This window comes from Rhinolophus ferrumequinum, chromosome 25 (assembly GCF_004115265.2).
Source record: "Rhinolophus ferrumequinum isolate MPI-CBG mRhiFer1 chromosome 25, mRhiFer1_v1.p, whole genome shotgun sequence".
In the NCBI taxonomy this organism is placed as follows: Eukaryota; Metazoa; Chordata; class Mammalia; order Chiroptera; family Rhinolophidae; genus Rhinolophus; species Rhinolophus ferrumequinum.
Window position 1 is genome coordinate 5,637,764 of NC_046308.1, and position 13,486 is coordinate 5,651,249.

The 13,486-nt window shown below is 47.7% G+C and overlaps 1 protein-coding gene across 1 annotated transcript in view; it reads left to right on the top strand.

Annotated features, from left to right (window-relative positions):
• Positions 1–13,486, top strand: part of KDM2B (lysine demethylase 2B) — a 109,789-nt gene that overhangs the window by 47,657 nt on the left and 48,646 nt on the right. The window contains 2 exon segments of the mRNA XM_033097500.1: positions 1,645–1,771; positions 3,927–4,405. Coding sequence (XP_032953391.1) covers positions 1,645–1,771; positions 3,927–4,405 — 606 coding nt within the window.

Below are 13,486 nucleotides of genomic sequence, written 5' to 3' on the forward strand. Positions count from 1 at the left end.
GGAGGGCACTGATCTGGTGACTGTGAAAAATGTCATCATTAATATACTGTCCCAGCAATAAAACTGGGGTTCTCGGGAGAGTAGCTGGAGTCAAGGAAACCGCTAGATGATGTTCCCAATTCTGTGCATCCCCCCCCCCCCAGGAGCTCAAATGCATGTGGCGGCCAGGATCTCATTCCCAGGCATACCATCCACCTGAGCCAGGGAGGTCAAATGGACCCAATACACAGATGGGAAAAGTGAGTCCCCCAACGTGGGAAAAGGGCCTCACTGCTGGAAACTGAGTCAGAGGAGCCTAGGGTGAACGGGGAACAGAGCTGGGACTCTCAAAGAGGGCAGAGTTGGCCTTTTCTAGGTGGGCACTGTGAGAGAGGCAGGGAAATAGTATTTTTAGGGCATATGGAGGACCTGGGTCTGCTTGTATGTGTCTTCATCCCACATGTAGAATGTTGCCTGTTGATTGTCAGCAGAGAGGTGGAGAGTGTGCTTGCTTAACTCTCAGCTTCCTGAGTTCCTGGGAGATAGGAGACGTGAAGAGGGGTCTCTGGCCCCTGCAGAGATCCCTCGAGGCAGACACACCTTGGCGAGAGGGCAAGAGAGCAGGAGAGGAGTGAGTGTGCACGTGCAGGATCCCTCCTTGGAAATGAGGTGGGAGATAGGGTCACCCCTCCCACCACTTCAGTCCTCCCTTGCCCTCTCGGGATGCAGTTTCCGTAAGGTTCTGTGCCAGGACCGTCAGTGGTATTGCTTCCTTCCCATCTTTCGTTGCCATCTTATCGGTATAGACCCTGTGCTGCCCCGGGGCCCAGGCCTTTTCACAGTTCTGATACACAAAGCTATCTGTACCTACACTTCCTCCCCTATAAGAAACAGCTGAAAGGGGATCTCCATCTGGACTCCTGCTCCAGACCTGTGGCTGTGTATTCCGGCGTTAGGGTCACACCAGGGACTTGTGTCCAAGGGTGTCCCCTGGGAATACAGGCTGGGCAGTGCCAGATGGTGGCTGAGGTGGGGGGCAGGAGGCAGACCTCTCCGAAGCCCCGCCCCCAGAGGTAGGAGAGGCCACACCCCTCCATTCTCATTGGTCCGCCTTGGTGTGACCTCCCTCCTAGAATGCAGGAGATACTTGATTGTCTGCATATGGGTAAGGTATGGGAGTTGATTTCCGTTTTTCAAGGGGGAGGGAGGGATAGCAGAATCTGTGTAAGAATTTTTGAGAACGGCTATGAGCCGGTGTCTGTTGTAGCTAGAATTAGGCAGTGGCTCACATTTGTGGTCCCCGCACCCTCCGTCAGCAGGTCAGGAGACAACTCTGCATCTCACGAAGCACAAAGCGGACCCCATCCACCTTCCCCATCGGCATGTAGCTCAGGGAACCCTGAAATGATGCTGTCACAGGCCTCTTCTTCCCTCTTCCTCCTTCTCATTCGTGCATGCTCCTGGTATCTTGCCCTTTCCAGCGCCTCCCTCCTGCCTTCCAGTCCCCCTCACCCCCATCCCCCCATTTTCCCCTCACACCATTGTGCTCTTGCTAAGATGATGAAAATAAGTCCCACCCCCAGGAATACCCCCGTCCCCAGTTTTCTCCCTCCTTTCCCCTTGCCCTACAGAAACTGACCTCTGCCCCTGGGTCTTTGCTTTCAGGTGCAGCCTAAATTCCGTTACCCCTTCTACTATGAGATGTGCTGGTATGTCTTGGAGAGATATGTGTACTGTGTGACCCAGCGGTCCTACCTCACTCAGGAATACCAGAGAGAATCCATGCTGATTGGTGAGTGAACGGTGGGGCCCACCACCTCAACTGCTCAGCAGGGGCAGAAACCATTTTTTCAGTAGGGCCCGTGAGAGTCCCTGGGTGCCAGGAATTCTTTTGAGCCAGAGTGTCAGGCAGATTGCTAGAGACCCTTTAGCAGGGAAGCCATTCTTCTCAGCTTCCCACTCAGAATACAGAGTCCAAGAAAATGAAATCATGACCCCAACAGAGTCACATCGGTGGCTTCCAGGTCTTACTGGTGACCATGCCGATGTCAGAAGGGGCCAATCCCAGTCATGCCTTCTGAAACAGGATCCCAATGGAGCAAAGAATCCTGGTTCTTTTTATTTCTTAGTACCTGATCCCCTGGCTCCCTGCACCCTGGGATTGGATTTTTGTCTGTATAGGAGCAGGCCCCTGAGATATAGGCAGGCCCCCAAATACCAGGCCAGCTTTGAGCTATTGGGAGGGGTGTCCAGGTCTGGAGATGCAAGCTTGGCAGAGCAGTGGGTGGTTCTGACAGAGGCGGGAGACAGCGTTTATAGCCGCAGCTGCAGCCCCACTGTTGATACTTAAAGGGACATCATCCCCCCAAAATGGTTTGGTCTTTGAATCCTGACTCACAGACGCCTGCCCTGAAGTTGCACCTAGCTGTAACAGCCCTGCTTCTTCTCCTCTGCCTCTGAGCTGTGATTGCTGAGGGGTTTTCCTAGATGCAGAGTCCCCAGTGCCTCAATCACTCCATCTTTCTCATCACAGGATAGAAAAATGTGATTGGTCTGCACAATTTCTGCCATAATCGCCAGGAGTTTTAGATTTTTTTTTTTTCTTTTCTCACTAAGCCTTTTCTTCCTTTCTTCCCTTGAACTTTCATGCTTAGTGACTAGAGGGATTTCAGGCGGGCATATGATGGGGAACAAATATTTCTGCTGGGGTCTTGATTAGGAACTGCTCCTTCACCTCCTGGAAACTCATTTGTGTCTGGAGGTGGGAGTGGGGGTTCTGTTTTGGGTCCTGTTCCTGTCAGATGAGGCAATATTCGGGTGTGAAAAATACGGAAACTCTACAACCTGCTCTTCTGAAGCTCCCAGCCTGGTAGGAGATAAAATTGATTCTGAACTAGTGTGGGAACCCCTGGTTGTAGTGGTAGCTACATGTTCCTGTGGGGATTGGAGGCTTGTTTTTGTGGTAGTCCCCAAACAAGGGAAGTGACCAAGAAACGAGGGTCACTTCCCTCATTTGGATACTTAGGGCTGTGGAAGAACGTTCCTGGCCTGGCAAAAAAAAACAACAAACAAATCCAAAAAAACAAAAAGAACATCCCCAATTCTGTTTCCAGGCACAAGGGGAAATCTTAAGGCAGTGTTTGGGTCATTGGCGCCCATTTTTTCTTAAATTTTCTTGCCACTATTTTCTTCTGCCTCTCTGGTCCATCTGCCAAAGAGAAAGGGGGCGTTAGGGAAACGCGTCATTTACCGAGTGCTAGTTGTGTGCCGGGAGCTGGGCTCGTGATGACCTTCCTTATTTAATCCTCACAACAAGCCTTTAGAAGAAGTAGTCTTTGCCTTATTTTATTTATTTATTTCTTTGCCTCGTATTTTTAAAAGAGCTTTATTGGGGTGTAGTTCACATGTCATACAATTCACCCGTTTAATGTGTTTAATCCAGTGGTTTTCAGTCTATTCCCAGAGTTGCGTAACCCATCACCACGGTCAAGTTTTAGAACGTTTTCAGCATCCTAGAAAGATACCCATCCCCTTTAGTCGTCATCTCCGTGTCTCCCTCGCCCCCCTGCCGCCCTAAGCAGTCACTAATCTACTTTCTGTCTCTATGGATGTTCTCTTCTTCCGGACATTTTATATGAATGGAATCATATATGCTCTGTTTGTCTTATTTTTATACGGTGAAATATAAAATGCCAGGTATGTTCAGCGAGGTGAAGCAACCTATCTGGGTACACAAAACTTGGGGAAGCTGAGCTGGGATTTGAACCTATATCTGACTGACCATAACCTTTCTGGAAGCTGAGGGAGGCATAGACCTTAGAGTTGTCCAAAGCAGCTCGATCTCCAGAGTAAAGGGGAGGTATAGTGAGTAGAGGTGACCGGGACTTCCAGCAGGGAGTCTGGGTGGTCAGCTCAGTCTTTATTGTGACACCCCCCACCCCCTGTAGATGCCCCAAGAAAGCCCAGTATAGACGGCTTCTCATCTGATTCCTGGCTGGAGATGGAGGAGGAGTCCTGTGAGCCGCAGCCCCAGGAGGAGGAGGAGAAGGAAGAAGAGCAGGAGGAGGAAGGTGCAGATAAGGTGCCCAAGCCACCCGCCGATGGCCCTGCCTCGCCCACCAGCACCCCCTCTGAGGACCAGGAGCCCCCCGGGAAGAAGCCCAAAGCCCCCGCCATGCGGTTCCTCAAAAGGACTTTGTCGAATGAGTCGGAGGAGAGTGTGAAGTCCACGACGATGCCCACAGACTACCCCAAGACGCCCACCGGCTCTCCCAGCACTGAGGTCTCTGCCAAATGGACGCACCTCACCGAGTTTGAACTGAAGGGCCTGAAAGCTCTGGTGGAGAAACTTGAATCCCTCCCGGAAAACAAGAAGTGTGTCCCCGAGGGCATCGAGGACCCCCAGGCACTCCTGGAGGGTGTAAAGGTGGGCAGGAAGTCGCGTCTGGGGCTGGGCAGCTGAGGGCTGGGCAGGTTGTGTTCACAGCACAGCTTCCCAAGGGCGGCTGGGGGCAGACTCTCCTGGGGGGGTGTCCGTGCACGGGGAGGGGCCCTGGTTCAAACCAGCTCATCTAGGGTATCCAAGCTGAGGCCACCATTGAGACCTTGGGGGCACCCCTTGGTGGAAGCTGGCTCTGGTTGACAATGAATTCTTTCTCGTACTTGTTGAAAATCTGAGGCTGTACCAATAATAGGTGCTACTGGAGTAGCTGCTGTTGGGTTTGGGGACAGACTCCTTCGTCCTGGTCACGGAGGTTTGTGCTCTGGGCTGGCTTCCCCTGGAGCATATAGTTTTCACGTGATCAGATTGTACGTTTTGCTAGTCCTCGAGGTGGCCAGCCAAGGTGGGCCACGTGGCCACCCAGGGTTCAGAGGTCTCCAAGTAGAGCCCAGTTATGGAGCCAACTCCCACTGAGCACCAGCTGTGCTGGCTGTGGGGGGACGGAAAGCAGGAGGTGGTAGTCACTGTTCTCAGGTAGTTCATTGTCTAGCAAAGGAAACAGGCAGGTGAAGAGATCAGGTGACAGGGAATTAAGTGCCACTGAGTGTGCTGTGCGTACCCAGGGCCTGGGAGCCGACCAGGGTTCTGGGACCGTTATGCAGAGAGGGCATTCGAGCTGGGCCTTAGAGGCTGCATAGGAGTTCTCCAGGAGGGGAACGCTATCCTAGGCAGAGTGCTCATGAGCAGTGTGTTTAAGAAACAGGATATACACTGGGAGGCCTTGTGCTGTAGCCATCATAGTCATAACATCTGTTGGAAGCTCACTACCTGCCAGGTACCAGTGCTCGGCAAGTGGTCGGTACCCTTATTATCTGCACTTAGCCGATGAGAAAGTAGGCACAGAGAGGTTAATGGACATGCCTGAGGTGACAGCTGGGATGAGGACCCAGGAATGCCTCCAGACTCCCGTGTGGACACCACTATGTGGAATGCTTCCTGTCTCAGCATTGCTAAGGCTTTTTGGTGTGAGTCCTCAGGCATTTGGGCTTTCTTCTCCAATATCTGGTTCCCAAGTAAATCTGGCTGCCTGCTGGGATTGGAAACCGAATTGAAGTCTCTTTTTTGATGCCTGCAAACTCTACCCAGGACTTGTTAATTAGTTCATTTGTTCATTTAGGAAATGTATCAGGTGCCGGGGTATAGAAATATTGAGACTGTCCTGCCCTGGAGGTGCTTAGTGACCAGGGGCTGGAGTCTTGAGACCTGGGGCCCACAGCAAGTAGCCCGACAGGTACCACCAGCAGAGGGAGCCAGTGTACAAAATCATTCATCCAGGTATAGTTCATTTTCTATAGCAGGTGTGTACCCTACAAGTGCTGTAAGATTAAAATCTTGTGATGCGGGAAAGTTGCCAGGCAAAAGAACTCGGTAGTAAACATCCCTATAAAGCAAATCTTTACTTGCTAATGGGTCTTTTTCATTGATTCTTGACTTTTTGCAGGTTTCTGACTTCTCTTGAGAGTTTCTTGAAAACATGCTTATACACACAAAATTTTGCATGCCATGTCAGGGGGTCTTGGACTCCTGAGTCTGTTCCTGGACCCCATGTTAGGAACCCCTAGTCTTGGCCTTTGTATATTGGGTTCCTTAAAGGAAACCTGAAAATTCTGTTACGTGGCTACTTTTTTCTTCTGCGGTCCTGTAAAGTGAAAACAGGCATTTTCATCAGTAATTACATCATGAATAGTATTAGGGTCCCAGAATATTGTAAATGAGTTAAAAACATTCATTTGAAAGAGGAAGTGTTCTTCTGAATCTTATCGGAGACTTCTGGTGAATTGTGAGCTGCAGGTTGGGAGAGCAAGGAAGGGACACGGTGGCTCCTTCAGCATTAGCCTTCTCAAGCTTCTGTCTCCTTGTCTCTTCCCGGCTATGAATGGTGCTGTGGGAGGAATACTGGATTCAGTCAGAAGACCTTGGTTCGACAACTGCCGCTTCAGGCTTTAGCTGACTGACTTGGTCTTGTCATTGAACTCCCGAGCTTAATTTTTCTCATTTGTGTAACGGAAATAAAACCTCTACAGCATCTGCTGCCCAAATGTCAAAGGTCAAGTGAGAAAATGCATTTGACATCATTTGATAAACTACAAAACCAAACACAAGATGCGGTGAGGTGCAGGTCATTGTTGAAGGAAGGGCCCGATGGGAACTGGGGAATGTTATGTCGTAGGAAAGACTGGTTTGGGCATTTCTCCACAGAGTGGACATTTAGTGCTATTTTATGCCCATGAGTTAATTTTGTTTTGCTGGGGACTCAGATGGGCCTCCCTGATGATGTGCCATCTATGACAGAATCAAAACCACATGGCTCAAGACTGTGACCCTTCCAGGATGAAACTAAAGGCGACGGACTCTTGAGAGGCACAGGTTTGGCTGACAGTTGCAAAGTCATCTGCTCAAGGAAGTGCTGCTGAGTCCTAGGAAGCGGATGAATAGAGAAAACCTCTTTTTCCTACATACTGTTCGGTTCATCTTCAACCCAGCTATCTGGTCCTCTGGGTTTTACATTCTAGGCCTGTAGGAATATAGTCCGCCCTTGGTAACTGGTGGTGCCATGCCCTTTTTTCAAAGTTCTGAAATTGTCGTGGCTAGCTGAGAGTGAGAAGGAAAAAAAGGTTTCCTTCTCACTCTCAGCTAGCCCAGGAGAAAAACACTTTCAAGGGTCAAACTTAAGGCCAGAACAGAGAATGTAGTGCATTTTTTTTCAATTGTGGTAAAATACACGTAACATTTACCATTTTATATTGATAGATTTTACTTGCTAGGTCACCAGTTTAGAACCTTCAAGGAAGCAACACTTAACCATTTTAACCACTGTAAAGTGGTATCAAGCACATTCACATTGTTTTGTAACCACTGCCTGTATATAGTTCCTAACTTTTCATCACCCCAGGCAGAACCCTGTACCCATTAGCCATCACTTCCCATTTCCCCCTCCCTCTGGTCTGCTTTCTGTCTTTATGGTTTTACCTGCTCTGGACATTTCATCTGTATAAACGTTTTAAGTGTAATAGTGTGACATGATCAATGTAAAAGAAGTTAAACATTGTAGGCGAGAGGACAGAAAACGTCCCCCTCCTCAGTTCTCACACCTTGAGGGTAACGCCTCATTAAACATCTAGTGAATATACTTCTGCAGCTTTCCTCTCACCCCCACGTATACAAACAAATACATAATTAAAAAATTAGGTCACCTGCTCTTGCAACTCACTTTAAGTTTTCTTTTTTGTGCCCATTCCTGTAAGTCTAACTTACTCTTTTTTTGTGGGTAGAACTTTTGTAAGTTGAGTGTCCTTTTTACCTCAGTGAACCCAATGGTTTCAGCAAGTCCCAGTGAGCTCACTTGGACCTTGAAAACTTACCTTGGGGTGGGGATGGGGTCTGGATCTAGATTCAATTCAAAATGACCATCCTACTTAATTTGCTTTGTGAAAGCAAGGGAGATTCCAGCATCTTGTAAAAGTCCAAGAAAGCCATTTCCCCCCTCATCTCTGTGAAACCCTTTGGGATTTGGCATTGAGGTGTTTTCTGTGACTCCCTTCTCTTAAGACTCTTGTTCTGCTGAAGGTGCAGGATATTGGCATGTACACAATGGGAAGAACAAGAAATCAGGACATAAGGGACCTTTGCGTTCAGTTTTGGTTTCTGAAATTCTTAGCTGTTTGCTGTGTGGCCTTGGGCAAATCACTCTACCTTTCTGTTTCTCAGTATGTAAAACCAGGATATTGAACTAAATGTGCTTTGTTTTTCTGGGGACCAGAGTCTGTGGTTCTTTGGCTATTCTGAAGTGCTTAATGGATTGAAACCTGAGTGTCTTCACTGTAAAGTGAGGATAATAACAGGGACCTGTGTCACTGAATTATTTTGAGGAACAGTGAGGTAATGAACACCCAGCTTCCCTAGTAAGCCTCTCGAGAAAGATTAGCTGTTTTTAGGTAGCAGTCCAAGGAGAACCAGACTGGCTTTGGCCAGCTCTTCACCCTTCCCAAGCTCTCAGCTTCTCCCATCCCTCTTTCTGGTTTAGAATTGAAATCTGTAGTAGTCTCCTAGGGCTGCGTAACGAAGAACCACAGACTGGCTTGAAACAGGAGAGATTTACTCTCTCACAGTTCTGGAGGCCAGACGTCTGACATCAGTGCCCACCCTGAGGGCTCTGGGGAGGCTCCTTCCTTGTCTCTCCCAGTTTTTCGTGGTTTCTGGCAATCCTCGGCTGTGGCTACGTCACTCCAATCTCTGTCTTCACCTTCACATAGACATCTGTCTTCTCTGTCTCTGAGTGTCTTCTCTTCTTATAAGGACGTCAGTCATTGGATTAGGGCCCACCCTAATCCATACGATCTCATTTTAACATGCTTACATCTGTAAAGACCCTGTTTCCCAATAAGGTCTCGTTCTGAGGTTTTGAATGCACATGAATTTTCTTAGGCACACTATTCAACCCAATACATCATCTTTTCTCTCTTCCCTCTTGGATTGGCAACCATTAATCTGTGGACAAAGTAATTAACAGTAAGATGGGCATTGCCCTGCCTGCTATCCCTCCCAGAAGAATCTATACTTTCAGCTAGAACTCAGGGAGAGAGCTGGGGCTCCTGATGGTAGGAAAGGACAGTGTGTGACTACTTGGGGACAGGTCTAGTCCTCGAATCAATTGTAAATGACTTGAAAATAACCAGTGCATTGCAAGGTTGTGAAGGGCTCGGGCCTAAATTGGCAGTGACTTCTGAGATTGGATGTGGGAAGGCTTTTGACAGATACCCCTTTGCAAGGCGATTCTGCAGCCGTCATTAAGATAATTCCAGGCTCTCGTTCCCATGATGCCATGCCTTCATGGCGGCCAGAGTGTCAGCTGAGGGTAGAAATGCCAGCTCGCTATAGACAGCCGCTTTTCTTATTGTGTGGAATTATGGGACCACATGGACTTAAGGGGCTGGAAGAGACAATAAAGAGCTAGTTTTCAAATGTTATCTTTTTTTAACACTAAAAAACAATAAGTCGTATTGTTCTTTCATCAAAGCCCAAATATAATAGAAAATAATCCTAAATTAAGAGTATGTTATCCAAGCAGATGTTATCTTGTAAGACCAAAGGTTCCGGAGTCAGGCTGAATCCCCTGTGCCATCCATTAATCAGCTGATTGCTCTTTGGGGAACTCGATAAGATGGGGATAGTAAGAGCACATGCCTCAGCGGATTCAGCGTAGTGACACTAGTACAGGGTCTTTTAAGTGTTCGGTAAGCTAGAGCTGATATGATTGTTTCAGACACTACCATGGAATGAAAACAGGCCCACTTAAGTCAAGTGTGAGAGTTTGTGAAACCCACAACCGTGGAAGGTGTGTCCAGCTTTTCGATCATGGGGTCATCAGGTCCTGACTCCGAACACACCTGCTCACTTACGTTGCCTCTCCTGGTCTTGCTGTTTGCTCTTGCAGCTACTAGTGGTTCCTGGTGTCCCTTGGCTTGTGGCTGCGTCACTCCAGTCTCTGCCTCTGTCTTCCCATGACCTTTTTCCTTGGGTCTCTGTCAGATCCCCCTCTCCTTTCTCTTATAAATCTGGGGTCATTTCATCTTGAGATTCTTAACTATATCTGCAGAGACCCTTTTTCCAAGTAAGGTCACATTCAGAGGTGCTAGGAGTTAGGACTTGAATGTGTCTTTTTGAGACAGTTCAGCCCAAGCAGGCACAGATGTTGGGCTGGAGTGGATGAAGGGGTCCTGGGACACCCAAGGTGCACTGACACCTGATTGTAGGGGCCCTGGCCAGGGGGTGGGTCCCCCTGAGACTGCTGTGTCCCCTGAGCAGCACTCTGAGCTGCTCCGTGCTGCGTTACCGGCGTGTGGTTTGGTGATCGTTCTTGATGTCTGCCTCTGCTTTATTATCACAGTGGTGGTAATTTTAGTCACATATGGTGATTCTAATTATTAATGCTCCACCCCCCGGAAACAATGGGACCTGAATCCATTGTTCACATTAAGCTCTTTGAGAGAAGTTGTCATAAGGGGGAGCAGAGACTCAGCACCTCCATTGTCTGTGGTTATCTTGTTAGGTCATAAACAGGGCAGTTTCCAGCCGAAAGGGTCCGGTGGCCCCAATCTTTCTCTTTTTCACACCTGCCCTGGGCTTTTCTAGTGAAGGCTTGTAGGGTGTAACCTGAACCGCACTGGGCTGGTGCAGGCACTCAGGCTTCCTTGTCTCTGCTTCCAAGAGCCCCAGGAAGTGCATAAATTCTGGCAGAGCCTAGGAAAGCCAGTGACATGATTACCTTCAGCACAATTTATTTCTCAGAGAGAAAATCTCCAATTAGGATCATCTCTTCCTGCCGCCTGTCACATACAAATGAAAACACGGCCTTTCCTGAGGGGCATAGCCCATGGCGCCCCCTGGTGGCCACTGAGGGCCACGCATGGGGGGCGCGCCGCTTCCTGCAGGGAGTGTGTGTATAGGATTGCCAGACAAGTAGGCACTTGGAGAGGTCTCTTTATTAACTTTTAACTATTATTTATCATTATTAATGTATTAATCATTATTAATATTCACACCTTCAGTAATAGTTTTTGGTAACCAGTCATCCCTCTAAAAAGGCCTCTTGCTTCAATGCTTGTGAGTTCCCGACTCCAGCTCTGATACTGAAATGACAAGAAATCTTGAGGTAATTCAGAAGGAAACTCAGAGAAAATCGAGTGGAGTAGGCGTTATTTTCAGTCATATGCAGAGCAGCGTTTGTAAACCGGTGGCCTGTGGCCCAAGACAGCCCACAGATGTGTTTGCTTCATAGTGATTTAAAAATATATATATTTTCCATCAGTCGCCAACATTTAACAGTGGAGAGATTTCAAATAAAACTCTGGAGCTTTGACTTCTGAGAAATCAGATATCTGGCAGGGCTTTCATTCCCACAGGAGGTTAGTAGATTGGGAGTAAGTAGCATTTGACCTCTTTAAAAGGGGCATGTGGCCTCTGGTTTGCCACAGGCCACACCATTCCTGATAGCCCGAGTCCGTTTACATCTTTTACTTTACCTGACTGGTTCCTGGAAGCATCTGAACTTGTCACCTCAGCCTAGAGACTGAGATAGGGATAAGGCAGCAGAATGTCCTGTGGAAGTGATGGGCCCCTGTCCCAACAATATGGGGACATATAGAAAGGCTTTAGGTAAACATGGAACATCTTCCTGGAAAGCCTTTAAGTGACTTTTTTTTTGGGGGGGGTCATTATTTTTAGAAAAAACAAATCCTGATGTATTGTGGGGGAGGGTGTGAAATTCATATGGATTATAAAGAGAAACCATGAAATAATGAAATTTTGTGCTCGGGCAGGCCCACTTTGGGTACAAGTGCCTCTTCTGTGATGTGGGGATAGTTTGAGAAATGGCTTCTAAGGAGTTAGTGGCTGAATTACTGTCTGGCATATTTGCAAGGCATAGACGAGGATGGGTCACTTCTGTATTTGTTAATAGAAGGCTGACTGTGGTACCTCGATTGTCTCCTAGGTGTCCTATTTTTGTAGGTCAGCTCCAGAGGTTACTGGAATGGTTTCCTGAGCCCTTGTCACCCTGTGTTATGACCTAGGCCTTGTAGGCAGATAGACCTGGTCAGCGCCAGGTTCCTCCCAGCTGTGTGACCTTGGGCAAATCACTTGACCTCCCTGAATTTTAGTTTCTGCTTTGGCAAAATGGGAAGAATTGTCCCGACCCCACAGATAGGATTATTTAATGTCTAGAGCAAGCACTTAACAAATGCTCCTAAGCATGGTAGTAAAATCACATCCAGCGTCATAGTGTAAAATCAAGATGGGTGACACTTTTCTATACCCAGGTAAGACAACAGGAAGCTGCTGCTTACTCATGGTCACACAATCTGTAAATTGCAGAACTCGAACACAGGTGTTCTGACTCTACAACCAGAGTTGTCCCAAGCATAACAGTGACAGCTTAACTAGTGAGATATTAGGTCTCTAACCTGTACTTTATAGGACCTCTGGCTCTATTCCTTAGGGAGGGATTGCTTTGCCCCACTCCTTCCTCCCCTTTTTAAAAATTGTAAATACCTACATAACATAAAATTTACCATTTTAACTATTTTTAAATGTGCAGTTCAGGGGCATTAAGTACATTCACATTGTCGTTCCACGTTCTCCACCATCCATCTCCAGAACTTTTTCATGGTCCCAAACTGAAACTCTGCACCCATTAAACAACAACTCCCCATTCCTCCCACCTCCCACCCCAGGACCACCATTCTACTTTCTGCTTGTATGAATCTGACTCCTCTAGGTACCTCATATAAGTGGAATCATACAGCATTTGTCCATCTGTGACTGGCTTATTTCACTCAGTATAATGTCCTCCAGGATCATCCATATTGTAGCATATGCCAGAATTTCCTTCCTTTTTAAGGCTGGATCATATTGTATGGTTAGATCACAGTTTGTTTATTCATTCATCCAATGATGGACACTTGGGTTGCTTCCACCTTTTGGCTGTTGTGAATAATGCTGCTGTGAACATGGGCCCCCTCCCTTTTGTAAAGGATAGGCTGAATGATACTATGGTTAAAGAACACAGGTTGTGGGGTAGAGGAGTCTCCATCACTTACTGGCTGAGTGGTCTTGGACCGTTCCCTTCATCCACACCTGGTCTCCCAAGCCCTGGTTTCCTCATCTGCGCCATGGAAATGATGATAGTCCATCTTAGAGAGTGGTCAAGAAGATTGAATGAGAGAGTGGATATGAAATAGTAATTATGGTCCCCGGCACAGAGAAAGTACTCAATACCTCTGCCCTCATACATTCATTCAACAAAATGTGTGGTGTCGGCCCTCCGGCGTTTACCTGGGCACCCCTCACCTAGCCAGTTCCACCTTCCCAGAGCGTGGGACCGAGGTGGGGAGAGGGCAGTGGAATGGCCCACCTGGCTGCGCGTTAAAAAAAGGATACAATGTCTGTGGGATATTTAAACAATAATTAAAAACTGAAAGTGATGAAAAGTTGGCCTGCTTTTTATAA